We start from the raw sequence: 27,649 nt of genomic DNA on the forward strand, positions 1-27,649 counted from the left end.
GCGAGGACAGGACACGGCTTCGGCAGCCCGCGGGCAGCTCTTTCCCTCGGAGGCTGAGTCTCTTTGGCCCGGGGCTGTGGGCAGGCAGCCGGCTCCATAACTGATAAGCAGCCCTTCCGGACCCCCTAGGCCACCCGCCGCAGACGGGCACCGGGACGCTGACGCTGCTCCTGGCCGACACCGATGGCGGCGCCCCGCGGCTGCACCCGCGCTCCCGGTACCTGGTGGTCTGCGAGTCCCCGGAGCCCGAGCCCCTCCTCATCGAGGCGGAGGATGGCGGCGGGGAACCTTCCTCGGACCCGCTTACTTTTGAACTGGACCCCACGCAGGCACATACAGGAGACACGTGGAAACTGGGGGAAAATCGGGGTGAGTGCACGGATTGGGGGGTAAAGGGCTGCAGTGACAGAAATGGGACTCAGAATTGGGCCCAAAGGGATTTCCTGGCGGATGTCACTGAGGGGCAGGCCTCCTGTGTCCCCCTGGGCCGTGTCCAGTCATCCTGGCGCTGCCCGGCCTCCCTCTGCACGGCTGCTCTCTGGGTCCCTTCACTTTCGGGAAGGTTCTCTTCTGGGGGCCGAAGGGTAGCCACTAGGAGTCCTGGAGGCTCATCCCAGCACCTGAGCACGTACATACATCCCCGCATGGTGTGGGGCTCCTGCCCTGCCCATCACTGTGGGCGGCAGTGGGGAGGAGACACGCTTACTGGCTGGTACTGAGCCCACCGGGAGTGGGCTGGGAACTGGCCTTAGCCCCTCCTGACTCACACGGGCTGGGCATTCAGGAATGTGGGCTTCTCCAGAGGAGAACCGGGATGCTCTTGGCAGGAGGAGCCACTGGCACCTGCATCAGCATCCCTCTCGGGCTGCAAGAATGGACTGTGGATGCAGCTTGTCTTTTTAGTTGCATTCTCAGACCCAGTGTGTCTTTCACCACAAGAGATCTGGCCTGGCCTTGGCTCCTGGGAGCTCATCCTTAAGCCCTGGGAGTGCCGTGCCCAATGAGAGGGCTTACCTAGGGGTTGTGTCAGTCAACAGAACGCTGTGTCTTAGGTGGGGCTTTGTGTCACATGGACAGCCAACCAGGCTCATACGACGGAGGCCAATAGAGATTCAAGGTGGCAGAGACCCTGGTTGACAACAGTCCATGTGTATGGTCACTCATCGGTGTCCTGGCTCCATGTCTCAGGCTCTGCCCTGCGTGCTTCTGCCCTCGGCTGACAGGCACGGGAGCCCTGACTTGGCACTGCTGTTGGAGTGAGGGTGGTGTTCAGCTGCCCCTCTAACCCTGCATCTGGCTAATGCTCCATAGAGCCCTGACACCTGCAGGCCTTTGTGAATATCTATGCAACAGCTGCAAACGTGCGAGTCCCTGCATTCATGATTCCCCTCCCTTGCAGGTCGGTCGGTTGAACTTCTAATGCTGAGAAGCCTGCCTCGTGGCGATTACGCAGTGCCGCTCTCCATCGGAGGCAGACAGGGACTCTCCCAGAAGCAGACTGTCCACGTGCGGGTCTGTTCCTGTCCTGGCGGAGCCACGTGTGCGGCGGAGCCATTAGCTGCAGAACCAGAACGCTCTGTGGGGGTCCTTGTTCCTCTCGTCCTGGTGTTCCTGGCACTGGCAGGTGAGTGGGCCAGGCTGTAAGCCATGGAGCCCTCTGGTGTGGGGAGCAGGTGGCTGACAGCAGTGGGGGTGCCTCCAGAATGACCTGGAGGCTCATGGAGTCCCAGACTCAGATCAAAGGTGGCTGAGCAGGTCAGACAAGTCTGTCTGGCAAAAGCAGCTTCTATTCAGTGAGTAGCCATCTACAGTAAAGGAGCCATAGGGAGACCCGAGGTCTGTAAACAAGGCAGTGATACACAGATGTCTGTCTGGGCTCCTGAGCTTGGGGAAGGCAAATAAGAAAACTGGGTTTTCAAATAAATACCCTATTTCCAGTCACATGGCATTAGTCATCACGTCAACAAGTAGTTACCTAGCACCTGTGCCCCAGGCTGTGCAAAGCTCTGTAGCTACTAAGATGATAAAGGCACATCTCACCCTGTCATTCATGACCCTCTCATTCCTGACCCTGTTCCTGACCCTCTCATTCCTGACCCTGTTCCTGACCCTGTTCCTGACCCTGCCATTCCTGCCCCTGTTCCTGCCCCTGCCATTCATGACTGAGGTACAAGTTCACAGACAGGCCCCACTGAAGCCTCTGATACAGTCGAGCTTGTTCACTCACTCCCCTTTGTCTCGTCGCAGTGGCTCTGCTTCTCCTGCTGCGATGTGATTATGTGAACGGAGCCAAGAGGCGCAGACACTCGGCCCTGCACGGAGAGGGCCAGCAGACCCTCATCAGGTACAACGACGAGAGCAGAGCCCTCTCAGGCCAGGTAAGGAAACCACACTTTGTGTTTGGTGACAACAACGTCGAAAATAAATCTACCTGTTTCCCACTCATTGTGCCCACCTCTCCTGTCTTCACTCTTATCTGAGGAGCAAAAGCAGTAACCTCCCCGAATGCTGTCCAACCTAACTAAGTGGATTTATTGTTTTGGGTCACTGTTTCTTGATGGGGGTGGTTTTGCCCCCAAGGGGACATTTGGAGACAATTTTGATGGTCATACTCGTCTGGGGGAATGAGGGGGGAAGGAGGGGCAGAGAGGATGCTTTTGGTACCTAGCAGGTGGATCCCAGGGATACTGCTAAATACCCTTCAGCACCCACCATGGCCCTGCACAGAGGAGGATGTGGCCCAGTGTCTGCAGTGCCGGGACTGAGAAAGCTTGTCTAGGAGAAATGGTTTAACCAGGTAGTTTTCTCAGTGGACAATGTGCTGGGCTTACTAATTCAGTGAGGCCACATCAGTTTCTTGGCTGCAGCCTGAAGGAAGGCAGAGCTGCCCCCGACCCCTTTCTTCAAGGGCAGAGGCTGAGCACAGCTTGCTGGACTTTAGGAGACAAGACCTGGGCTTTGCATCTTACTAGTTTTGCTGTATTGAGCACATCACTTAACCCCACTTCCTCCACTGCGAATCAGGCATGGAAATCCACCCCACAGATTTCTTGAAGATCAGAGAAGACGATGCCCATGGAAGCACCCTGCCATAGCTCAGTTGTCCTCACAGCCGCCCTGGGCTGAAGCTGGCCGTGAGTTGAAAGCACAGTGAACTCCGCTGTCCGTTTTCATCAAGAACGAAGGTGGCTGACCTGAAAAATAAAAGCCAGATGTCAAAAGGCAGCACCTCCCGCTCACCGAGGCCGCAGGCGGCCACCTTCCGTGGTCTTGGACCTCACCCACGGCGTTCTCCTGGGAGGAGACTGGGTGCAACACCACATGCTCCTGGGAAAAGATGGCTGATCAATGTTGGCTTCATGCTCAAGTATGAAGGTGGTTGGAGAAGCTGGTGGTCCGCCAAGACTCCTAGGATTCTTCCCGCTCTCTCTTCCCTACTGGCATGCAGCCAGGGAGGAGTATCAGCCTTGGGTCATGCTGCGGATGTACATGCCTGCACCTCCACACAGGCCCACTGAGCTCTTCCTAGTACTGGGATGAGAAGCAGGAGGCATGACCAGACTATTCGCGGAGCTGGGTCCCCCCACCCCAACAATTAGGGCAGGAGTTACCCAGTTTGTGTCATTTGAAGGAGGAAACTGTCTTGACCACCAGCAGTGCTTTGTGTAAAAGATAAACCACCCTGTCCCGGGCAGTTTCACTCTGCTCTGAAGCTCATCCTTCAGGACAACAGAAATGGCTCCCCACAGGGTCTGAGCGTAGTGTCCTGCTTGGTGGGGTGAAGTTGAGGCTGCTGAGCTTGGAGGAGTTGGGGGAACTGGAATCCCCTCGCACTGGCCGCCGGCACCAGTGAGGTGGAAGGGTAATGATGGTGCTGCGAGTGCTGTTCCTGTTGGCCAGTGGCTCAGGGTGCTCTCCTGCAAGGAGGAAGCAGCTACAGAAGCAGAGCGCCTGCAAGGGAAGCTTGTCATGGCAGCGCTGAGGCCTGGCAGGTGGAGGGAGTCTGGTGGCCAATGGCACTGGCCAAGCACTAGCTGTCAGAGGGAGGAGCGCATGCAGGACAAGGGTTCTCTGTCCTCGTCTAATCTCAAGACATCCTTCCCCTCACCTCCAACTCACAGCTCGGTATCCTCTGATTAGCGTTGGCTTTATGCCCCGTTTCTCCCTTAGGGCTCTGAGAACATGGGACACAGCAAACCTGGGTTTAGATCACAAAACTGTGGTTTAGATACGTAATCTAAGTGACTCCAACTTTCACATATAAAGTGAGATTAATAATGCTCTTTCTTAAATTTATTGGACAATTTAACCAAATAACAAAAGACACAGGTGAAGTTTTTAGCACAGACTAGGGCACATGTGTCAAACACAAGGCCCGCGGGCCAAATCCGTCCCGCCAGGCCTTGCAATGTGGCCCGCACCGCGCTGTCATCACTGCACTCCGCTGCATTTCCATCACAATGACAGTTTATGACTGTTCTGTAAACCATTCGGCCTGCGATTTAGGCTGGATTTTAGATTTTGGCCCCTTCTCTGATTGAGTTCGACACCCCTAGACTAGGGCATGGCAGACACACAATCAACAGTGACTGCCAATATTAGAATTACTGACAGCTGTTACTAACTATGTCTTTGTAACCACTGGTTAAGTAAGGCCATCTCCATGAGAGCATGCTTCTCCATTATCATCTCACTGAATGTACTGCCTGCACCTGTGCACACTCACCTGGGGCCTTCCGTGCTCTTGGGAGGACTCGCCTCATCCGAGATGCCTCCCATTGATTTCATCCACTGTCAGCCGCAAACAAAAGCTGGTCACATATTCCATCAGGAAAAAGGAAAAAGAAAGGATTAGGACCTCACAGCGCGGTCCTGGCAAGAAGGAAGAGGAAGCGGAAGCAAAGATGTGGGCGGTTCCTCACACAGGTTTTCCGCCAACACAGGCCTGCCCAATTCCCGCCTGCTTAGGGTGTCCATTGGCCTGTGGACACAGATGAGAAAAGCCTGTAAGATTGCCTAGATGCTTCCTGTCTCCTAGGAAGCGGTAGGCTCTCAGGAGAGAAATGCAGCCCCATCAATGTCTGAGCCCCTCAGCAATAGCTGCTGGCTGAAGAATGAAGGAGATGATGCCCACTGCCCGGCCAGAGCCATCGTCACAAGCCTCAGAGGACTGCCTTGGTGATGATGAGGCTTTGTTGAAATGAGGGTTTCTACCATTGCTTGATGTGACACACTGAACCAGAAACCCCCCTTCCCTGCCATCAGTTACAGAAGCCCCTTCCCGAAATAACTGCACTTCGTCTCAGGGCAGCTGTTGGGTGTTTTCTGGGGTGGCATATGCTCGTGTTTGGGGAGATGCTATTGCTTACTTTGTGCTTTTATGCTTACCATCACTCATTTCAGCCCTGTATCTCACAGGTTGGGTCAGAGGTCAGGAGTCAGATGCCAGCCCTACCAACCCACACGGCGGAAGGAGGCGCTGAGCAGAGTGCTAAGGTAAGTGTGGCTGCTGGGGTTTAAGCAGAGAGGTAGGTGGCTTCACGGATAGTGTCAGCGGGCCGGAGCTGCTGACTGTCCCCCCAACCCTGATGCAGCCACGCCCACCGCAAGGCCCCTGCACACCTGTCCAGGGCCATCTTCGTGACTTTTGCCACGTGATCTGCTGCTTGTACTAGTGTACTTTCAAATGGTTTTCCTTAGATGGACTGGCGTCCAAATAAAGTATATTTACTGTAGATAGGAGCTGGTATGTTTCAATTGTCAATGAAAACCCAGTGTTTTTGTGGAATGGAAAATAGATGCAATAGGAATAGCAGCCCATAATCCCAGGTGGAAAATGCTGCCTGCCAAAGGATCTCTTTCTCCTTCCCTGAAAAGGAGAGGAGCCTGGCTAAAGAAACCAAGTTCTCCTTTTCTCAGGACCTCTTGCTTTTTATTAACACAAATTGTCTTAAGGCAAGGTGGAGATATACACTTCAAAGGATAGGGTTTTGTACAGAAGCATTGTCAGAATGGGGAATTGCCTTTGGCTGTTCAACTGTTTGGCCAGCAGGAGGTAATAAGATGTAGATTAAGATGTAGATTGATCTGTCTTCAGCAAGCAATCTATTTAATGTATCCTTTTCAGGTTTGAGGAAACGCCTTTAGCCATTTCCAAAGGGTGATAACATATGTGACTCAGCCCTTGTTGAGTCCCCAAGTTCCATCAACCTTCTAATGAAATTCTTGCAATTTTGACATGCTGGAACTGGATTCCAGCACTCTATAATTTCATTACCACTTCTCAGCCTATGTTTGAGCTAAGATAGAAATGTACTATTGTGTTTTGCACAGAGATGATGCTACTAACCCACCCTTCAAGGGTTGTGCATTGAGAGGTGTGTCCCTCTAGTCCTGGTGGGCCCAGTGTTCTGGGCATGGAACCTGGTCAGTAGCACAGAAGGACCCTGTGTTTGGTTTAATGCTCTACTGTCACTATCTTGAACTTGTTACTATTGGGACAATGGGTCCCACATTCTCATTTTGTACTGGGTCCTGCAAATTATGTAGCTGATCTTGGGCCCTAGCTGTGGATGTGCCTCATTCACAAATATTGAGGCCATGCCCATGGCACACATGAGTCTTACTAAGCTTTTGTGGACTCAAACAGGGCTCGCAAACCACATTCCCATGCTCCATCCCCATAAAACAACTGTCAAGCTTGCCCATGGATCTTTGCTAAGACTACCTACATGGTCTTTATATCTTTTATATATTTTGTGCAAAAAGAAAAGGCAATATGATTGTAAGAATTTATACTTATGTGCTTGCAGGGTCTCCTCCTCTCTCTTCCACCACATGTGGGTGACTTGTGACCAAGCTGCCCTTGATCCTACTCCCCCTCAAGGAGAGCTCTGACCACCTCCACCTGGATGGTGGTCCCTCATCTTCTTACCATTGATATGGAGTTCAAGGAGGGCTCCTCAGAGGTGTTAAGGCTCTTCCCCTTTGCTTTGCAGATTTACCTTGGCACTGGGATGCTCAGACAATCCCTGGATGCGAGACCAGGAGTGATGGCGGAGATCCTGAATCAGGTAGAGGCTTCCCTGTGTCGGCTTCCTCATCGGGGCCCAGCTGGGGATGGTTCCACCTAAACCACTGTCTCTGTCAGCTGAGACAAGGCTTAAGCACAGACCTGCTTCTCACAGTTCTGGGCCTGGGGTCTGAGATCAGGGGTCCAGCATGGGTGGATGCTGTAAGAGCCTTCCTGCTCCACTGATGGTCACTTCCTTGCTGTGTCCTCACACGGCAGAGAGAAACCTGTCTTTTCTTAAAGGGACCCTAATCCTATCACAAGGACCCCACCCTCGTGACCTCATCTCCCAAAGGCCCCACCTCCAAATACCACCCCAGGGTGGGCAGTTACAGGGTAGGACTTTGGGAGGCATGATTTGGCCCAGAGCAAGCACTTTCACAGGATCCTCATTCCAGGGGCTATTTCCGCAGAACACAACCCAAGACAAGAGTGAACGTTTCTTTCTGTGGACTCACGAGCCGCGTGGTTGACGAGGCTTAAGGCTTGTTGGGTGATAACAGTAGCTCTCTCCTGGAAGGCTCCTCGGTGCAGGCCTGTGTGCTCTTGAGGGGTTGGGCAAAGTTGTGGGTGATTCTGGCAGAAGGAGCCCGAGCAGAACCGTGTCACTGAGGTGAGCTCTGTACGCTCCCCACTCGGAGATGCAGGAGCACACAGAAGCAGCAGATGCGACTTCTGACTCCCAGGGGCTCCATGTGTTATTGCAGGAAAGCTGGGGCTCAGCCCCGTGGAAGTGCCATCTGCCCAGACTGACTGTAAGCACACCTCTAAGGGCCTGAAAGAGAGTAACTCATTCAGTCTTCCCATCAGTCTGCCTGAGCTGGAACTATCCTTTTTCTTACTATAAAAAGAGGAAACCAGGGACGGAGGAATTAGGTGACATGCCCAAGGTCACAGCCATAGAACGTGGTGGAAATGGAGTCAGATGCAGGGGGCTGGGCTCCAGGGTGTGGGCAGCTGGGGAGCTTGCTCAAGAGCATTGCTCCCAGGGCCCAACTCTCCAGACCCTGCATTTGTGGGTCTGGGTGCTCAGCGGAGTGTCTGACCTGAGGTCCTGGAACTCTGTTTTGTGAAATCCAAGAACATTTCCCATGGCTGTCAGAGTGGGCGACTGACAGGTGGCAGGCGACTGACAGGTGAGATGAGATGGTGGCAGGGTAGAGAGCCCCTAAGTCACTCCTCCTGGGCCTGTCCCAGTGCTGGGAAGGGGGGGGCTCTGTGCCTCAGTGAGGTAGATGTGCACTTGGTCCCTCATCACAAGGACCCCACCTTTGGCACCTGCTCCCAAGTCCTGCAGAGTGGACAGTGCTGAGTGGCTGCTCAAAAAACCCCTCTCCCCAAGTGCAGAGTCAACCCTGAGCCCAGAGAGCCCAGGCCTTGTGGACGCGCCCTGTGTCCTGATCGCTGGGGAGGCAGACACAGCAGCACAGAGGGGAGCGTCTGCCCTTCTCTCCTGGAGCAGACTGTCGCCTCCCGGAGGACAGGCCATGTCATTACTGGTGCCTGACATGGTGGCTGATGACCGAATGAATGGACAAGCTGTGCTCTGGGCAGATGAGGCAGAGGAGCAGAGGGGAGGCTCTCGAAGGCTGCCCAAAGTGGCGAGGCCACCAGGACGCAGAGCCAGGCTGCATTCGAGTCAGCCGGCTGCAGACCTGCCTGCCTGATCCCACTGCAGCGTTGGGCTATCCTCTTTCCCCGGCTTCCCGTCTGTAAAGGAGGGAGAAAGCCCCCTGCAACAGGGGCAATTCTATGCGCTCGGAAGTGAGGTAGGCGCATAAGCACAGCACGAAGTCATTGTGCCACAGCATCTGGCTTGCTCCTCCTCCACCTGTGCACCCTGTGCAGCTGAGCCTGGGGGCCTGGTGGCTCAGGAGCGGCCGCCCAGGGAAGGAGAGGCTGCAGCAGGCGGGGCCAGCACTTGCTGGGCCTCAGAGCAGAGCAGAGGCCTGGGTCTCCCCTGGGGAGCTTTGGGCTTCGTTGGAAGTTTATGATGAATTATTGATCTTAGGGGGACTCTAAAAATGCTGACTCGGTGCAGAAACCAGCACTGTCATCAGCCCAGGATGCTGAACTGGTATCTGCCCGGCACAGCCGAGGCGGCGTGTGTCTGGCTCTGTACCCCACCCTGACACTAACAATGCACCCCACTGCACCCGAGGATGAGCTGGGATGTGTGCACCCATTGGCCAACTGGCTGAGCTGCCTCTCCTGCCCCATCCCCCACCGGGTACATGCCACAGTGGCCTCAGTCCCCGAATGAGTGCACCCAGACAGCAGGCATAGGGGAGCTCCCATGTTCCCCTGTGGGCACCAGTAACCACAGGGCCATGATATTTCCAGCTAAACAGAGAGCCTTGGAGGGTGGGACAGCCGGCAGCTGATGAAGGGAAGGGCACGGCTGAGAGCTCTGTGGGCTCCAGGGTTACTCGGCTTCCTCTTTCCAGGACTTGCCCCCACTGCCTGCCTCCTCCAGCTCTGAGATGTTCCATTCTGAGTGTCTTCAGGCCCTGGGTGAGCTCACCCCTCAGGGCCCCTATTAGCTGGTGATGGTCAGAGGATCTTGCTGACCTATTGCCCCTGAGGTGTGGTAAATGGCTCTGGTTTGCACCGGTCCCGCCCAAAGGTGTCTGAAGGTGTCCAGGGGGATGCCCTTTACCTTGGCCGTCAGTCCATCCATTAAACAAACATTTATGGAGCCACTCAGACCAGAAAAAATGCAGAAAAGTCTCCACAGAGAGGTGACGTGGGCCCTGAGGAGTTGAGTTTGCTGAGTGGAGGCTGGCAGATGGGGATGGCTGTTTGGGGAGGGGACAGCAGGGGTCAGGGCACAGGTGGTGGAGAGATGAATCCCCAAAATAAATCCGTGAGAGGGCGCGGCACTGTCAAGGGCCCTTATACTTCCTCCCAGGACTCAGTGTAAGGTGCTGTGTCCCACAGTTGGCTGCCACCGGCAAGTCAACTGAGTCCTGAGTCCGTAGCACCTGTTTCAGCTGGGGACAGAGGGGCGGCCACCGTATCCTCGTGACCTGGCGTCCCTCATGGAGCTGTAGGAATGAGTCCTGTGGGGAAGAACCTGCCTTGACCCCCTCTTTCCCTGGCTTTTCTCCAGAAGCTCTGTGGGCTCCACCCGCTGGCTGCAGCCCCAAGGTCCCTGCCTCACATCTACATGGAGGAGGGGGAGCTGGAAGGGGCAGAAAGTCTGAGCTCACTAGCCTTCTCAGAACACATGTCACTGCCCAACCTGCTGGACTGGCTGGGGCCCAGCACAGAAGAAACACATCCCAGGCCGTCTCCTACAAGTGCAAGGCGTATGGTCCATCGAACTAATCATTGAACTAACCATTGAACTACCGTATCCCATCTCCCTCCCTCCTCCTTCAAATAAAACACAAAACAAATCTTTTCTCTTCTCTTCTCTTCTCTTCTCTTCTCTTCTCTTCTCTTCTCTTCTCTTCTCTTCTCTCCTCTCCTCTCCTCTCCTCTCCTCTCCTCTCCTCTCCTCTCCTCTCTCTTTCTCTCTCTCTCTCTCTCTCTCTCTCTCTCTCTCTCTCTCTCTCTCTCTTTCCCTTTCTCTCTCTCTTTTTCTCTTTCTTTCTTCCTTCCCTCCTAGTCATAAACTCAGGATAAGCTCTGAGTTCAGACGAGATGTTTTGATATTCTCAGGCCACATATCTTGAACAAAATAGCAGGTTATGCTTTTTTAAAAATTTGATTCATCAGATAGATTTTCTAGAGAAACTTTTAAATTAAACTTGAATGTAATTTCTTGCTCTCATTAGCAGCCCAGCTCAGAGGGAAGTGAAATATAATCTATAGGTTAACCAGCAATTTGTTAATAGCAGGGAATATTGGGGATGAAATGAAAATACATTTTAGTCATTATACATATTTCTGTAATTATGATTCAGAAATATGTATAAGTGAAAAAATAGGTAAATAGGAAAATGTTTTCTAGAAGATTAGTGCTCAGTATTTTTAGTGATTAAAAAAATAAATAGTAATCCTTTCCAGTTTTTTAGTACACATAATTAAAATATTATGAAAGAAATGATTATTCTTATAACTTTAGAAGCAGTGCATGCTTTAAAAATGAACAGAGATATTTTAACTTGCATGGATTATGTACACAAAATAATTTAGTAGCCTTTAATGAAAGGCTAGGTTGTATATTTTTAAAAATCATTTTTTATGTTTCAATTACAGTGGACATACAATACTATGTTTGTTTCAGGTGCACACCCCAGCGATCAGACATTATGTAACTCACTAAATGATTATCCCCCAACTCTCATACCCATCTGACAACATACTAGGGGTTAGAATATCACCGACTCTATTCCCGCTGCTGTACTCACACCCCATGGCTACACAATAGCTTCTTATTTGTACTTCTAAATCCCTTCACCTTTTCCACCCGTCCCCCAGCCCTTCCCACCTGGCAACTGTCAAAACATTCTCTGTATCTAGGAGTCTCTTCCTGTTCTGCTTGTTCATTTATTTTGATTTCTAGATTCAATTGTTGATAGATATGTATTTATTGCCATTTTATTGTTTATATATTTTATCTTTTTTTCTTCTTTTTCTTAAAGAAGACATTTCATGTTACTCCAATTACATTGTATCTTTAAACAAAATCACAGGCTTTGATTCATTTTTTACTCGTCCACTTACGGTTAGGATAAGTGTTGGGGGGAGCATGGTTTCTTTTAAAAAGATAAAAATTTTTAACAGTAGGACGTGTGCTCTATAAAGTGAGTTTCCTGGCCTGAGCAACAGATGAGAGTCTGGCTCAGCAAAACACTAAATGCCATCAGGACACTCACATGCACATAATGTAGACCTAAAAGGCTAAAGGGAATTGGAAAACCTTACATGATGGATGAGCATGGTCTGTGAGTGCCCTCCCGCACCCTGGGATGAATGAGTGAAGTCTACTGAATGGTGTTTTAGTGGTCTCGGGGTTAAAACCTCCTCTTTCTTATGAAGAAGGGGCAGAAACATTTACTGCAAAGCCTCGGTGTTAGTACACAGTTTGCTCACTCCTCACCTGGGGCTTTGAGCGGTTGCAAGAGAAGAGCCATCTCCAAAGGACAGTAGAGCAGCTGTGTGAATACTGGGGCTCCAAGGAGAATCAAGGACATATCTAATTCTTCCTAATAAAAGAGTAATATGCAAATTGATGATACCTACACCACACCCACAAGCCATGCCCACCAGCCAATCAGGAGCAAGTATGCAAATTAACCCAACCGAGATGGCTGTTGCCACAGAGAGAGGAGGAGGCTTGGATTGCACCTGGAAATGGAGGAAGCCCAATTTTCTGCCTGCCCTGGCGGGTCCACGCCTCCGCTCAAGGCTACAAATTTTCAATTATAGAGGATAAATAAATCCCAACAAAAATGGCTGTGGCCACTGAGTGAGCAGGAGGCTTGTCTATGCTCAAGGCTACAGGTGTCAATTATAGAAGATAAATAAATCCCAGACACCAGGGCCTCCACTTGGTTCACAAGGGGGGTGTGGCCAGCCTGAAAACCACCACGGGACCCTTGTCCAGGCTGCCCCACACCTCAAGGGAACCCCCACTCTAATCTGGGACATCCTTCAGGGCAAACCAGCTGGCCCCAACCCATGCACCAGGCCCTATTCTATCTAATAAAAGAGTATTATGCAAATTGACCATCACTCCAACATACAAGGTGGCTTGCTCTCATGTGGTCAAAGATAGCTCCTCCCGTGTAGATATAAGATGGTCACTACAAGATGGCCACCACAAGATGGCCAGCAGGAGAGGGCAGTTAAGAGGGACCAGGCCTACAGGGGAGAGCAATTGTGGGGGGTAGGAGAAAACCAGACCTGCAGGAAAGGGCAGTTAGGGGTGGCCAGGCCTGTTGGGGAGGGCAGTTAGGGGCAAACAGGCTGGCAGGGGAGAAGTTAGGCATCAATCAGGCTGACAGGGGAATGGTTAGGGGATGATTAGGCTGGCAAGCAGAAGGGGTTAGGGGCAATCAGGAAGGCAGGCAGGTGAATAGTTGGGAGCCAGCAGTCCTAGATTGTAAGAGAGATGTCCGACTGCCCATTTCAGGATTGGGCCTAAATGACAGTCACACATCCCTTGAGGGGTCCCCGATTGAAGAGGGTGCAGGTTGGGCTGAGGGGACACACACCCCTATGCACAAATTTTGTGCACTGGGCCTCTAGTTCATGATAAAAGTGCTTTTTTAAAAAGTGCAGTTTTTGAGTGTGAAGTGTTGGCAGGGATCAAATAGGTGGTTTTAGGCCTTCCTGGATATGAGGCAAGGGACAGAAAACGATCTGTTTTGTGAATAAAGTTTTATTGGCACCTAGCCATGCTCATGTATCATTAATGTGCCACCTATGACTGCTCTGTGCTGTCATAGCAGGGCTGTGTAGTCACGACAGAGATCCTCTGTTCCCACAAAGCTAGACCTGTTTCCTTTCCCCTCTTCACAGAAAAAGGAGTGCTGACCCTGTTGAAGGCATGCTTTTTGGAAACCTCATATGGAATCAACAGGTGCAGATGGATCCACAGCCCTGGTTACAAACAGACCCACGGCCAGGCAATGGGAGGCTAGAAGGAAGTTGGCTTTGGCTGTGAGCAGCTGGTGGGGTGAATCCTGGCCGCCGTGCATGTTGGAGAATTTCTGCCCTAGGACACTCTCCAACCAATTTTCAAAAGTCAGAAAAGACTCAGGGAAAAGTCATGGATGCCCAAGTTATTTCACAAGAAGCACAGTTATATTTTGTGGACACTGAGTTAAACATAGATTAATTTTTGTTTTTTGCAGCCTTTATGTATTTTGGAGCCAATAAGTAAGCATAGTTCAGTCCCTGGCTAAGTTCACAGCTCAGAGGGATGGTTGTGTCCAGGGGGTAGAGAGCCCAGTGGGCATGTTTCTGAAGCTCACCTGGCGTTCCTGAAGATGCCAGTCTGTGAGGCAGCGTCACCTTCCCCAGCTGATGTCTGCACTGAATCTTCCTGCATGTGGCTGCATCTCCCTACTAGTTCATTCCCACGTCTGTCCACACGCTTAGAAGGTTTCCGTGGGAAACTGCTGGTGAAAGACTAGGCCTCCAGTGGGGTTTACCTGTGAATGACTCCGAGTCTATTATGCAATGTAACCGAAGAGTAAGGGTTTGTGTTAAGGAGTCTCCAAATTACTTAGCAGCCCACGGACAGCTGCAGCCTCCTAAGTTAAGTATTGATTTGGTGTTTCATCAGTTGTGGTTTTCTGTTCGCTTTAACATTCTCGTTTGCTGCATGAAGCTTTTCATCAGAGGTGTCTGTCCTGCTTACTCCTGTGATTTGTGAATACAGAGCTGTGAACACAGAGAGCACCAAAGGAACGCACACCGGAAAACCTCACCCTGCCCCTCAGAGCAGGTGTGGTCACAGGCCCCTCAGACACGTGGGCCACAGACCTTGTATGGCCAGCGTCGCCTCTGAAGTGTGTGTCAAACAAATCTGCCGTGAGGAGAAGGAGGATAAGGACTTCTGAGGCAACAGCAGAGGCACTTCCCTAATTTCCCCAGAATGGACTCTGACCCTGGAACCTGACACGAACATGAGGCGGCAGTGACTGAGAGTCGTCTCCATATCTGCCACTTCTCCTTCCTCAAAAACAGACCCCTGTCAGCCACCAAGAACTCGCATGACACATTCCATCCTCCGCTGCAGGCAGGTATGGCCAAGTGACCAAGTCCTGGCCAACGGAAGATGCCTTCCAGGGAGTGTCCCTGAGGGCGGAGCTGTGTCTCTCTACCGCGTCTCCTGGCCAGCAGCTGGAGTGAAGGTGTGACGGCTGGTGCTGTGGCAGCCATTCTCGACATTGGTGCATCAGCAGGACAGAAAGGGGTAGGTCTCTGACACCAAGGAGCACCATGGGCTTCTTCCTGGTCCTCCTAACTCCAGTCTCGGAATGAAGGAGAATTAAAAATGTCTGTTTAAGTCACCGCTATTTTGGATTTTCTGTCCCTTGTGGTGAAATCTAATCTTAACTGAGACAAAATACAGGAACAAGAGGAACAAGCCTCCAGTGGTAGAATGTGGTGTGGGCTCAATGCGTGGGGTCCCACATCACGGCCAGAGGACTGGTGGCCTCACCACTCAGACGAAGCCTTTGTGCTTTCTGACAGGCAGCGCATGCTTCGAGCAAGGACAGGAAAGAATCGGTAATGGAGAAATGCATTCTGGGAGGGCGATGGGCTCAGGCCACTGCACACACATAGATCAAAAGTCTACGTTTTGGGCTGAAACCGGTTTGCCTCAGTGGATAGAGCATCGGTCTGCAGACTAAAAGGTCCCAGGTTTGATTCCAGTCAAGGGCATGCACCTTGGTTGCGGGCACATCCCCAGTGGGGGGTGTGCAAGAGGCAGCTGATCGAAGATTCTCTCTCATAGATGTTTCTAACTCTCTATCCCTCTCTCTTCCTCTCTGTAAAAAGTCAATAAAATATCTATTTTTTAAAAAAGTCTACGTTTTGGAAAAATCTGCTCTTCCAAATGAAACCACCACCTGGTCTGAGAAAGCCCGTGGTGGCCCAGCCCCAGAGCCGTCTCTGGAACCTCCAACCTGGGGAACGGAGTGAAGCCTGCACGGTGTCCGCTGGGTGTGGGGAGGGCAGGGTGCAGGCAGGGCGTGAGGGCCACCTTGGAGTTCTCTGGTCTCCCATCTCCCCACCCCCCCTGTTTGCTCATGTGGCAAGTGTGGACCGTGGTGATGAGTTGATGGGAACAGGTGTGTTTGTAGCAGGTGTGCTGCTCCCACAACCTGCCCTGTGGCGGGTGTAGGGCGGGAGCTTGTTATCCAGTTTCAGGATGTTGGACCCTAAGCAGAGCCAGGTTAGAGTGTGTCGGAGTGACTGGTCTCGGGGCATCGTTAGGGTCCTGCCTCCACAGGAAACAGTAAACCCGGGCAGTCAGAGCTCCGGCAGGTGGTGAGGAGGCAGTTCCTCTCTGGGCTCTGTCAGGACGGACCCTCTTTCAGGCACGAGCCTGCTCTGGGCTCTGCCAATGCTGGGTCCGGAGACTTCCTGCTCCCCACGGCGCGTGACACTCAGGGCACTGTGCTGGGTCCTCTCCGCTCCGTCCACTTTGATGAGAGCAAGCAACTCCTCTGTAGTCATCCTCATTCTGTCCTCAGCCCCTGCCGGGCTCAGCAGCACTCCAGGCGAAGGGCAGCATCACCGGAGTCGGTGGTGGGCAGGCCGGGCACGCGGGAGAGCGGGGCCCTGGCCGCCAGAGGCACAGGCCACCCCGCTGCTTGGGACCGCTGCCCTCGCCCAGCTGAGGGCAGGTCTTTAAACAGGCCGGGAGCCTCTTGGCCTCTGAGCAGGTTTCCGAGTGGGGGAGTGGGTCTATGGGGCCTCCCCTCAGCACTAGGACCCTCTGGGCTGAGTCACTCGTGGTGGAGACCCTCCTGTGCCCGGTGGGTGCCATCCCTGGCCTCCACCCACTCATGCCAGGGCACCCTCCCCCAGCTGAAACACCCACAAACGTCTCCACACACACATTGCTGGGTGTCCCTGGGGCCAAGACGCTCTGGTTGAAAGACTGGCAAATGGAGTGAGCCTTTAAAATGCAGCCCCTGCCGGCCAGTGTGTCTCAGTGGTTGAGGATCGACCTAAGAACCAGGAGGTCATGGTTAGATTCCTGGTCAGGGCACATGCCCTGGTTTCAGGCTTGATCCCCAGTGTGGGGTATGTAGGAGGCAGCCAATCAATGATTCTCTCTCACCGTTGTTTCTATCCCTCCCTCTTCTCTTCTCTCTGAAATCAATAAAAATATATATTTAAAATACAGGCCCCTGGAGTGTCAGCTACTGACTTCAAATTCATGAAACCGCGCTGGTGAGAAGAGCTCTGGGCACTGGGGAAACAGTCACCCGGAAGCCGGGAAGTTCCTCGTTAGCTGAGGACACTGTGTGACCCGCGGAAGGACATTCTCTAGGGCTGCTGCCATGACGTCCCTCCCTGCTCAGAGCCGCAGAGCCGGGGCCACCTCTGGGCGTGGCCACCTCGGAGAGGCTCGCAATGCCATGGGCGAGGGCCCGACTCCCACGGAGGAAGCCGCTTTGCAGAGGCCACCCGGGGATTGCCGACGGCCACCTGGGCGCCAGCCCGGCCGCAGGCTGTAAAGGTCAGCCAGCCTGGCGCAGAGGTCAATGCGGCACTGGACCTGGAGAGCTGAAGGAGCGAAAGGCTCCTTTCACCTTCTCTGCTTATGAGACTTTCAGAGCAGCCAAGGCCTCTGTCCCCTGTCCTGACAGCAGGTCTGTGCTGGCCAGGTAGCCGCTGACCACAGGCGTGGAGGGCAGGGCTCAGACCCAGGGGCCTCAGTCATGCCCCTCAGCGAGGTCGGGGCCAGCTCCACCTAATTCTCTGCGTCCCATGCTTCGTGTTCCTGCTTCTCAGGAAGGGCAGATGCAAGCAGGACATCATTTTTTTTCTTAAAAATAAAATATTTATTGATTTTAGAGAGGAAGGGAGAGTGAGAAACATCAATGATGAGAGTGATGAGAGACAATCATTGATCAGCTGCCTCAGCAGAACTGGCCCAGCAGGCCTTTCTATTGTCTCCTGGGACACCACTCTTCCTGAGCTCGCACCAGCTGGGCACTGCACACGGAGCCCCTGCCCTCCTGTCCGATGCCCACGGCAGGAGCAGCAGCCTCTGCTCTCTGACCAGGGCCCTGATGCTCGGGGCAGAGGAGCTGCTGAGGCGCACACAGCGGGTCAGGGGAGTGAGGACTGGCCCCGCTGACCTGCTGGGGTGGAGGCTTCCGGTCTGGCAGGAGGCGGCCCTGGGCACTGGGCTAGTGATCTCATGGCACCGCTCTCTGGGCCCCCATTCAAAGGCAAGGTCGTGACCCGGGATTGGTTATTTTCAGGGTAGGATTTGGCCAGGGCCCTGTGGCTGAAATAGAAGCTGCACCTGTGATCCTCGTGGGGCCGCAGCCAGGGCTCCTGGTGCCCTTTGCCCCAGATCAGAAGCTCTGACTGACCACCAGAGCAGTGGTCCTCCCAGCGGGTGCTGAGGTCTTCCCAGCGGGTGCTGTGGTGGTCCTCAGCGTCAGCGCCCCAGGGACTTGCTACAGTGCACATTCTCAGGCCCCACCCCAGACACAATGCAGGGGGTCCTCTGTGCATGAGCTGCAGGGGAAACACCTTTTCTTTTTAAAAAAAAATTTATTGAGTTTTCACAGAGAGGAGGAGAGAGGGATAGAGAGCTAGAAACATTGATGAGAGAGAAACATCGATCAGCTGCCTCCTGCTCACCTCCTACAGGGGATGAGCCCGCAACCAAGGTACTTGTCCTTGACTGGAATTGAACCTGGGGCCTTTCAGTCTGCAGGCCGACGCTCTACCACTGAGCCAAATCCGTTAGGGCGGAAACACCTTTTCTGAAGGCTCGTTGGCTAAGCTCCCTGTAAGCTGCCTCTCACAGTGTTCTCAGTAACTTGAGTAATAAGAATCCAAGAAGGTGATCTAGGGTTTTTCTACCGCACTCCTGGAGTCTGCTGCTGGAGGGGCTAAGAAATGTCATATCCTGTCCTAGCCGGTTTGGCTCAGTGGATAGAGCCTCGGCCTGCCGATCTCAGGGTCTGGTTTCGATTCTGTTCGAGGGCATGAACCTAGGTTGCAGGCTCCTTCCTGGCCGGGGCCCAGGTCAGGGCTCATGCAGGAGGCAACCAATCGAAGTGTCCCTCTCACACTGATGTTTCTCTCTGTCTTTCCGTCTCTCTTCCAAGCTCTCTAAAAATCCTCAGATGTGGATAAAAAAGAAAGAAATGTCATATTTTATGAAAGACACATTTGAAAGTGCCTAAAGAAAGTTGTCATTTTTTCCTGGGGAAGGGACTGGAGTCCTTGTTAATGAGAAAGAACACCTTGGCCGCTGTGACAGTGGCAGCAGCAGTGGGGTGATGGGGCTGGTGCTTTCCCCTGATCAGCCCAGTCACCTCCCACAGAGGAAGGCCAGACTGCAGCTTAGGCCCGATCCCTGTCAGTAGGACATTTCCTGAGGGCTCTCAGTCTGTGAGACCCCCTGCACATACACACCAGTGTACAAATTTTATGCACTGGGCCTCTAATATATATATATTAGGCATTTCCTTTATGGTTTTAAGAGGACTTGATGCTATGGCCGGTGTTGCTCAGTGGTTAAAGTGCCACCCCCCACACAGAGGGGTCTCCCATTTGATTCTTGGTCAAGGGCATGGACCTGGGTTGCAGGCTCAAGCCCTAGCCTTGGTTGAGATGCATGAGGGAGGCAACCAATTGATGTGTCTCTCACACTGATATCTCTCTCTCTCTCTCTCTCTCTCTCTCTCTCTCTCTCTCTCTTTCTCTCTCTCTCTCTCTCTCTCCTTCCCTCCCTTCCACTCTCTGTAAAAACCAATGGAAAATATATCCTCACCTGAGGATTAACAAAAAACAAACAGAAAAAAGAGGACATTGAATTGTGAGTGAGGAGGAAAGGAGGTGCTGACAGGAAAGGGGATGACCTTATCTGGGTCGGATGACCTTATCACAGCCCGTGAGTGATGTCGGACTGAGTGTGAGGGAGGGAGGTGGCACCCCAGGCAGGGAGCCCAGCAGGGCAGGAGTGAGCTCAGGGCCTCCCATGGGCCCAAGAGGCCAGGGAGCGGGCTGACCACGTCCACATGCTGCTTCCCCTTGGCCTTGCCCTTCAGAGCATTTGAGGCTGAACCTGGGAAGCGGGAGGGAAAGAAGTGGGGCAAGTCAGTCACAAAACCAGCACATTCTGTTCCTTTGGAACCAATACAATTTGCTCTCAAGCAAATGAACTGAGAGGGTGGCAGTGGGCCCAGGCCTGTGAGTGGCATTGGCCGTCCGGTGTTTCAGGGTAGGCCCCTTGTAAAGGCTGCTGCAAGTTCGCTTCCTTCTCACAGGGATCAGGAACCCGAGCTCCAAGGGGGTGAGGCCTGCTGCGTGAGAGCTCTCTGGGGTGCAGGCAAACCTACAAACAGAGGCACTCCCATGCCCCGGCTTCTGTCTCCTTACCATGGCAAACGCACAGAGATCTGACATCAAGGCTAAATGTTAGCGGCTGCTTTGGGTTTAGCTTCCGCTGTGAAGACAGAGTTGAAATGATGTGCCTTTCAGCTTAGGGTGAAGCTCCCAGCAGTTCAGGATCTGCGCTCCTTTGCAGCGTCTGCTGGCCCAATAAATCATTCCTTTGCAGAGATGCCATTCGCTAATAATTCAAAGCCTCTAATCTTCAATCAACCGTGATTAAAGAACTGCTAGGGTATGCCATGTTTCCCCAAAAGCCAGCAGTGAAGTCTCCTTACCCCATCCATCTTCACTTTTAACTAATAATTCCAGATGGAAGGATTATAAATCAAGCATGAGCTTGGCAGGATCAGGGCAAACTCTCAGTAAGTGTAAAGACTATTTTATTGCCGATTGTCTTCAGATGGATATTCATCCAGGTTCTACAGATTGGGTGATATTCCAGCACTTCCCAAGGCAGCTGGCACCTTACTCACAGGAGGAGCCCAGGAGCTCAGCAGGGAGGCCCAGCGTCGCGTGTTCTCAGGTGGAAGACCAGGTTGCGGGCATGCCCTCCAGCCTGTGTCTCCCAGTCAAGCTGAGCTTTCTCGGGCTCCCTTTTCCGCCACCTGCAGGTGCAGCTGAGGTGGCCTCAGCCAGCATCCAGGCCTAGATCAGCTTCTCCTCTGACCCCCAGAGCTCCTCCCGTGCCCCCTTGCATGGTGCTGGGCAAGTGTACCCCCTCCTGGCCTTTGCCTTCCCTCCAGCTATAGGGGAGCCCTTTGGGGGCAAGTTTTCTTAGCCTTTTCTGTGGCCTCTGCACTTACACAGTACCTGGCATGAGGTAGACACTTCACCAGTGCGTTAAAGTGACAGACCAGGGAGCACAGCCCCTCGCTGGTCCTCAGGAGGCTGGTCCTCCATCCAGGGGTCACGCCTGGTGGCAGCAGGGCCTGACTTCAGTCCCCTGAGTGCATACAGAATGGGACTCCGTGGGGAGCAGGGAATGTGGCCTCCATTCTGGGCACCCGTGCTCCTCCTGTTCAATGTGGCCAGCTGGCTGTGTTCCATTGCACTGTGTCATTGTCTCACAGCTTTCTCTTCCTGTGATGGTGATCTGGTTAACTTTGAGGTTATGCCATGTGTTAGGACAAGGACCACAGCTCACCCAGACACCCAGCCCATCACTCTGGGTCAAAAGTATAACACATATAAGAGTTTTTTTCTCTACTTCGGGGACAGATTCCCAAGTCTTATTTGAATGTCAGGAGAAATAGGAAACAAACTGCCTCACCTGCTGTTTTCTGATGCTTCCCAGCACACCCTCAGCACACTGGACATCAAAGGGAACGTGGCTTTAAAATTCAGCACATCCTAACAAATAAAAGAGTAATACGCAAATTAACTATCACTCTGCTACACACACAAGCCATGCCCCACAAAGTCACACCCACCAGCCAATCAGGAGCAAGTATGCAAATTAACCCCAACCAAGATGGCTGCGGCCATGGAGGGAGCAGGAAGGAGATTTGGGTTTCCCTGGTGATGGACGAAGCCAAGCTTTCCACACACCCTGACAAGCCCAGGCCTCCAATCAAGGCTACAAAGTTTCAATTATAGAAGATAAATAAATCCGGGCAGCCATGGAAGTGGAGAGAGCACAAGGCCAGGGTTTCCCCTGGAAATGGAGGAAGCCAAGATTCTGCAGCCCTGGCCTGTCTTAGCCTCTGCTCCAGACTACAAAGTTTCAGTTGTAGAAGATAAATAAATTCCAGATACCAGGACCTCCACTTGGGTCACCAGGGGCCATGGCCTGCCTGCAAACCACCACAGGCCCCTGGCCCAGACCTCCCCACACCCCAAGGGAAGCCCCACCCTGATCCTGGACACCCTTCAGAGCAAACCAGCTGGCCCCCATGCATGCACCAAGCCTCTAGTCTATCTAATAAAAGAGTAATATGCAGATTGACCATCACTCCAACACACAAAATGGCTGCCCCACGTGGTCAAAGATAGCTGCCTGGAGTACCCACTTTCTCATTCCCAGCCTGAATCCCAGTTTTGTCTTTATTTATTTATTTATTTTTTTGTCTTTATTTTTGTCTATATTTCTGTCCTTTCACTGCTTCAATGGCATCCTCCTATAACTGAGATACTGAATCCTGGACCATTTAAAAATCATAATGAAAAGACCCTTGCAAGAGTCCCCGCATACAGCCCTCTGGGTCACAGCAGGAGTAGCAGTGACGTTACCTCTTGCGCTGGGGTAAACGTCCCTCAGCCCAGACCAAGCACGCCTCACCTGCTGCTTTCTCCTTACCAGTTCTTATTGCTGCGTAGATAGAGCCATTTTGCTTTCCAGTGTCATGAGAACCAGCCTTGCTGATGCCCTGCCCAGCTGTGCTTTGGACATCGTGTCTAGCTCCTGCCTGGGCTGAGTTGGCTGAGGCTGCAGGGCTTACCTGGCTGGCACTGAGCCCTGGAGATGGGGCTGAACCTGAGCTCAGCCTGCACACCCCCACCCCCTCAGGCTCCTCACCAAAGGTTCCACTCAACAATCACAGGCAAAAGATGCAATTTGCCTCCTGGGCGATCATGAGCAGTGGGTGGTCTCACCTGCCAGGGGAGTCTGTGGCTGTTGATAGGATTGAAACACTCTCTTCGAGGGAGCTAGATGGATTAGGCCACTAATTTGCCTCAGTCTGAATCCCAAGGGGCATCATTTGAGCCACAAGGGGTACTTTTTGTGGCTGGAAGGAAGCCCCGCTTGTGGGATCTGATTACGACCCTCAGCAGGGGTGGTTTGGAAGCTTCTGGAGAGCAGGTGATTAGTCGCCAGGTAGAGCAGCAAGGGTCCGAGTAATTATCCCCACTGACACACTGCGTCAGAGCCACTCTCTCCGTCTCTTTTCTGAAGGGTGCCCGCTGGAGGTCAGGGGTGCCCGCTGAAGGGCAGTTAGCCTAAAGGGCCCTGCCCTCACACTGGGAGGCTAACGGGCTACTGAGAATAATGGCAGGACGGATTTACAGGCCCTCACCATGCCTCTCCCTCATGACAACGATTGTCTCTGCTTCCCGAGCTGCTGTCATGCAAACCACTTTCAAGATCTTTGCCATGTCTGTGGAATGCTGGTCCCCTTAATTACTTCATTAAAGCAAACCAACTTATTTATCTTCTTAAAGTCAGTGTATTTAAAAGTAGACTGCCCAATGCTCTTGTAAATGGAAACCTAGTAACACATGCTACGAATGGGCGTAAACCTCAAAGAATATAGCCAGAGTTGTGGTTGCTGGTCAGGCAGACAAGAAGCCACTCTCTCTCAGACCCACCAGCGAAGTGAGGTCGCAGGGCAAACCACGGCTCCCAGTTAGAGAGCCCAACACACATGTGCCGAGAGTCACAGCCTACGAAGCAGAAATTTCCATGGGAACCAGTGCCTGTGCAGAGAACACAGCCATACCCCAGGCCGGCTGGAGGCTCAGCAGGGACGAGCCCAAGAAACAAGAGCTCCAGGAGGACCCAGTCACCAGGCCCTGGCACTGCTGTGCATCTCACCGCGGGAGCATGGGCAGATTTGCCCAGCGAGTATTCTGAACTGCCCGAGCACTTTGCTCTTCAGTGTGCCCTCAGTGGGCTAGTGAACCTGAGCCTGACCTGGGGTTATCCGAGCCTCACTGGGAAGGGAAACACCCCACTCCGGCCCCTCTACCTGTCTGGTCCCACCTGAGCAGAAAGGAAAGGCCTGAGGAACAGCAGTGACGTCATAGCCGGCAGGCACAGGCTCACTGAACCCTCTGTCTGCAGAGATCCTGGGCCCACCCAACACCAGCATACCTGCACACCTGTATGCCTGCACATCTGCACACATGTACACCTGCACACATGTATACCTGCATGCCTGCACATCTGCATGCCTTAATCCCCAGGCCCACTGCAGCCTCAAACTGCCATCCTCCATAGCTCCTTGTCTTCTCAGAGCCTCCGTTAACTAGCACCCCCACTTCCAAGAAGGCCAACCCCTGATTCAAGCCACACTGTGACTGCACCTTACTCTCCTAATTTCTGAACTTGATGATCTTGCTGTATTACCTCCAATAACAGGTTTCACTAAATTACAGGCACTTTACCCCTGGAAATAGCAGGTGCAGGAATGTGCTGACATTTCTTCAGAAGTCAGCATGCTGACATTTGAGGATTAACTGGTGTCCAGGCTATGGAGTAGGCTGCCAGGTCTAAATCCAGGCCCTGCCACTGACTGCTCTGCCCCTGATGGCTGTGTGACCTTGAGCAGCGTGTATCACCTCTCTGGTCTCAGCTTTCCTGTCTGGGTAAGATGGACAATAATAATTTCCACTTGGAGGGCGTGTCCTGAGGATTAACTAAATTCACATCAGGTCCCACCAAGTTAGCTGAGATGTACCCGCACAGACTCGGGGGAATAGGGAGGGCAGGGAAATATAGCTGGGAAGCTCACTGCCACTCCAGAGGACATCAGCCATGTCCCTTGTCTCTAAGGATGAGCGTGAAAAGAGAAAAAAAAATTCTCAAGGAAAACCAGACACTTCTTTAAGACTGTGAGCAGGAATAGGGTGCCCTGGCCATCCTCCCCTCTCTTTACTTTATGTTGTCACCAAATAGAGGTGCTGCCTCCTTTTCACTCTATCTCTTAATGAGCCAACTCTGTGATCCAGAAGGCAAACACATAGGGCGCCAGCACAAACAAGCCCTGGTTTTCTGCACGTTGTGCTTCTAAAATAGCTGGTGAGTGACAGGGACACTGGCTGACACACAGGAGGCAGCTGCAGGGTTGGCCCTGGGAGTTTAGCCCCTTTGCTCATTCTTTGTCAGACTGTTCATTCATTCATTCATTCACTCATTCACTCACTCACTTAAACACTTGTCTTCCTATCTCATTGGTGCCTTTCCCAGATTTTGGCCCCTTGTAAAAGCTCAGGTTTTGGGTCCCGGAGCTTCAATGCCTGAAAAGGAATGGCTCCCCGCAGTGGCCTCCAGGGCCTGGCCACCTTGACCCTGCCTTCTTCGAGTGCCTTCCTCACAGCGGCCCCACTGGTGCCGACTCACTTCCCCCTCTGGACTCTGCGCACTGTCAGGGAAGCCGGTCACCGAGGTTCTCCATCAGTTTCTGGGGTGTTGACCCAGCAGGAAAGCCTGGCTTCCTGTTCACTTCCTGCGGAGCATCGGCCGGCTGAGTCTCTAAGCCCAGGGCTTGTGAAATCCCGCGAATGGCAACACACAGCAGCGCTTGCCCAGAAGTTCTCAATGAGCAAATCGCCTGTGCTGGGAACGGAACATGGAGAGCATTGCCCAGATGCTGCCACGGCCCAGGGCCTGGAGACCACGCCTGTTTTGCAACCACTGGGCTGATGTAAACGTTCACAACAGTGTGAAGCCATTTAGCAGCTTAAAAAAAAAAAGGAAATGGGGTTCTCATGTTGGTGCTGGTGAAAATTGAGAATAATGACGGAATTATTAGAACAGTCTTCCTGGTCTCAGACTTCATTGCTTCTGGCCTGTAGAGCTGACAAATTAGCACAGAATTCGAATGTGACATTTAATCCCAGGAGCCAGGAGAGCTGCTTTTTAGCCCAGCTAGCATGGCTCAATGGTTGAGCATTGACCTATGAACCAGTAGGTCACGGTTCAATTCCAGTCAATGGCACATGCCTGGGTTGTGGGCTCCATCCCCAGTTGGGGGTGTGCAAGAGGCAGCCAACCAATGACTCTCTCTCATCACTAATGTTTCTATCTCTCTCTGAAATCAATAAAAAATATTTTTGAAAAAAGAGCTGCTTTTTGGGTAGAGAGAGGTTGTGGAGGCAAGAGCAGAGAGCTGAGAGCTGTTGGTCAGGCCTCTCGGGTTCGCACCCTCACTCTGCCTCAGTGGGCCCTGAGGCTCTTACCCCTCTTAGGAAGCAGTTTAGACTGAGGAGGGCCAGTGGGTGCTGTGACAGCCAGGTTGGAGAAAGAATGAGCCAAAGTAGCAGTTCTTTCCTGCAGGGCTTCTCAGGGCCGTTAGTGTAGCTAGAATGACAGCTGACATTTATTAAGCACTCAGACTAAGTGCCAAAAGCTTTGATTGGACCCAGTCTCCCAATATCTCTCTTGGGTGCTCTGCTTGGGCCCCTTGAGGCTGGGGGGGTGTGTGTGATGCACCCCAAGCAGAGTTGAGGGAGCGCCTGGGCGATTTTGCACAGCGGTTGGTAAAACGTGCCCTCAGGTGCCTTCCTGCTTGGGTTCAAATTGTGGCTCTACCACCTGTGCTGTGCAACTTTGAACAACTTACTTAACCTCTCTGTGTCTTAATGTCTTCATCTGTAAATAGTGATGAAAATTGTCCCTTACACATGTTTCATATCAAGAGTTAGTAGAGTTAATTTATATGAAATGCAGGAAACGCATAAGATAAGACCAGGTGACTTTCCCTAACCTACTTGGGGTCTAGAGTCCACCCTACTTAAGGGCTGGGTCAGCCAGGCAGCTCTTGCCAAGAGATCAGTAAAGGTGGCAACCAGTCCTCAGAAGGGGACAAAAGCATGTGTTAGACTGGAAAAATAACTCTTCTCGGGTGCATTTTAATGAGTGGCCAGCAGATGGCAGACGTAAGCCAGGAACTGGAGCCTGGACCACACCTGGGAGGGGTGCCAGAGCCTTTGTGTTGGTTGTATCAGATCAGCAGCTTAAGAGCCAACCTTCCTTCTAGGCAGGGCACTCAATAAATCCAGCATTGGCGCTGTGGCTGGCATGGGCAGCCAGGAGCTCCCACTGGTGCCCAGTGGGCCCTGATGCCCACCTGTCCCCACAACCCAGCGGCCTGTAGGGAGGCTGCGGCTTCTCTCTGCTCCAGGGCTGCTCAAGGCCCAGGATAGACGTGGCGACAGATGTCCCTGTCACTGAGTAAGGGACTCCTGACAAGGCCAGTCCCGGGGGTGGGAGCACTTAGGGAGCTGCGGCCATCGGCCCGGGCTCTTCCAGACTGAGGGCGCAGCAGGAACGGCACGCACTATAGCCACCAGGGAGAAGGACAATGTCTGGGAAGGAGTGAAGTTAGAGGAGGACGGTGCCAGGTGCAGGAGAGAAACCAGGGAGGGGCAGGGGCAGAGGGTGACATGGGGGCTCGAGGGGCACCTCAGGGAAGCCTGGGACCAGCATGAGCAGAAGGAGCGAGCTGCGAGGCTTGGGGAGGGGCAAGGGCATCATACAGAGGGATGGAGGGCTGCCAGCACTGAAGGACTGAAGGACGAAAAAGGAGGCCCTGTGGCCGAGCAGAATACGGGAGGGCGGGTGGGTGCCAGGGCCGGCTCTGTGAGCAGGGCCAAGAGTTGGGGTTCCATGTGGTAGAGAACTTAAATTACCCCAATGGCCAAGCATCCAGGGCACATGGTTCATCCTGACCATGGACGGGTGTCCCTGAGGCGTGGGTCATAAGCTTCACAGACACCGCGGTCCCCTCCCCGCCCCCCAACACCAGGTCACCCACGGCAGCTGGCAACCTCTTCAAGCCCACTCCCAGCTGCACC

At 52.9% G+C, this 27,649-nt stretch overlaps 1 protein-coding gene across 1 annotated transcript in view; it reads left to right on the forward strand.

Moving 5' to 3' along the window:
* The window catches only part of CDH26 (cadherin 26), a 31,483-nt gene extending 25,350 nt beyond the window's left edge, over window positions 1-6,133 (forward strand). Inside the window, exons 11-15 of the mRNA XM_045574995.1 lie at window positions 130-369; window positions 1,400-1,624; window positions 2,248-2,378; window positions 5,419-5,496; window positions 6,128-6,133. Of these exons, the coding sequence (XP_045430951.1) occupies window positions 130-369; window positions 1,400-1,624; window positions 2,248-2,378; window positions 5,419-5,496; window positions 6,128-6,133 (680 nt within the window). The remainder of the gene's footprint in view (window positions 1-129; window positions 370-1,399; window positions 1,625-2,247; window positions 2,379-5,418; window positions 5,497-6,127) is intronic.
* Window positions 6,134-27,649: the final 21,516 nt, after the last annotated feature.

The sequence above is a fragment of the Pipistrellus kuhlii genome, unplaced genomic scaffold, assembly GCF_014108245.1.
Source record: "Pipistrellus kuhlii isolate mPipKuh1 unplaced genomic scaffold, mPipKuh1.p scaffold_m20_p_60, whole genome shotgun sequence".
NCBI classification, from domain to species: domain Eukaryota; kingdom Metazoa; phylum Chordata; class Mammalia; order Chiroptera; family Vespertilionidae; genus Pipistrellus; species Pipistrellus kuhlii.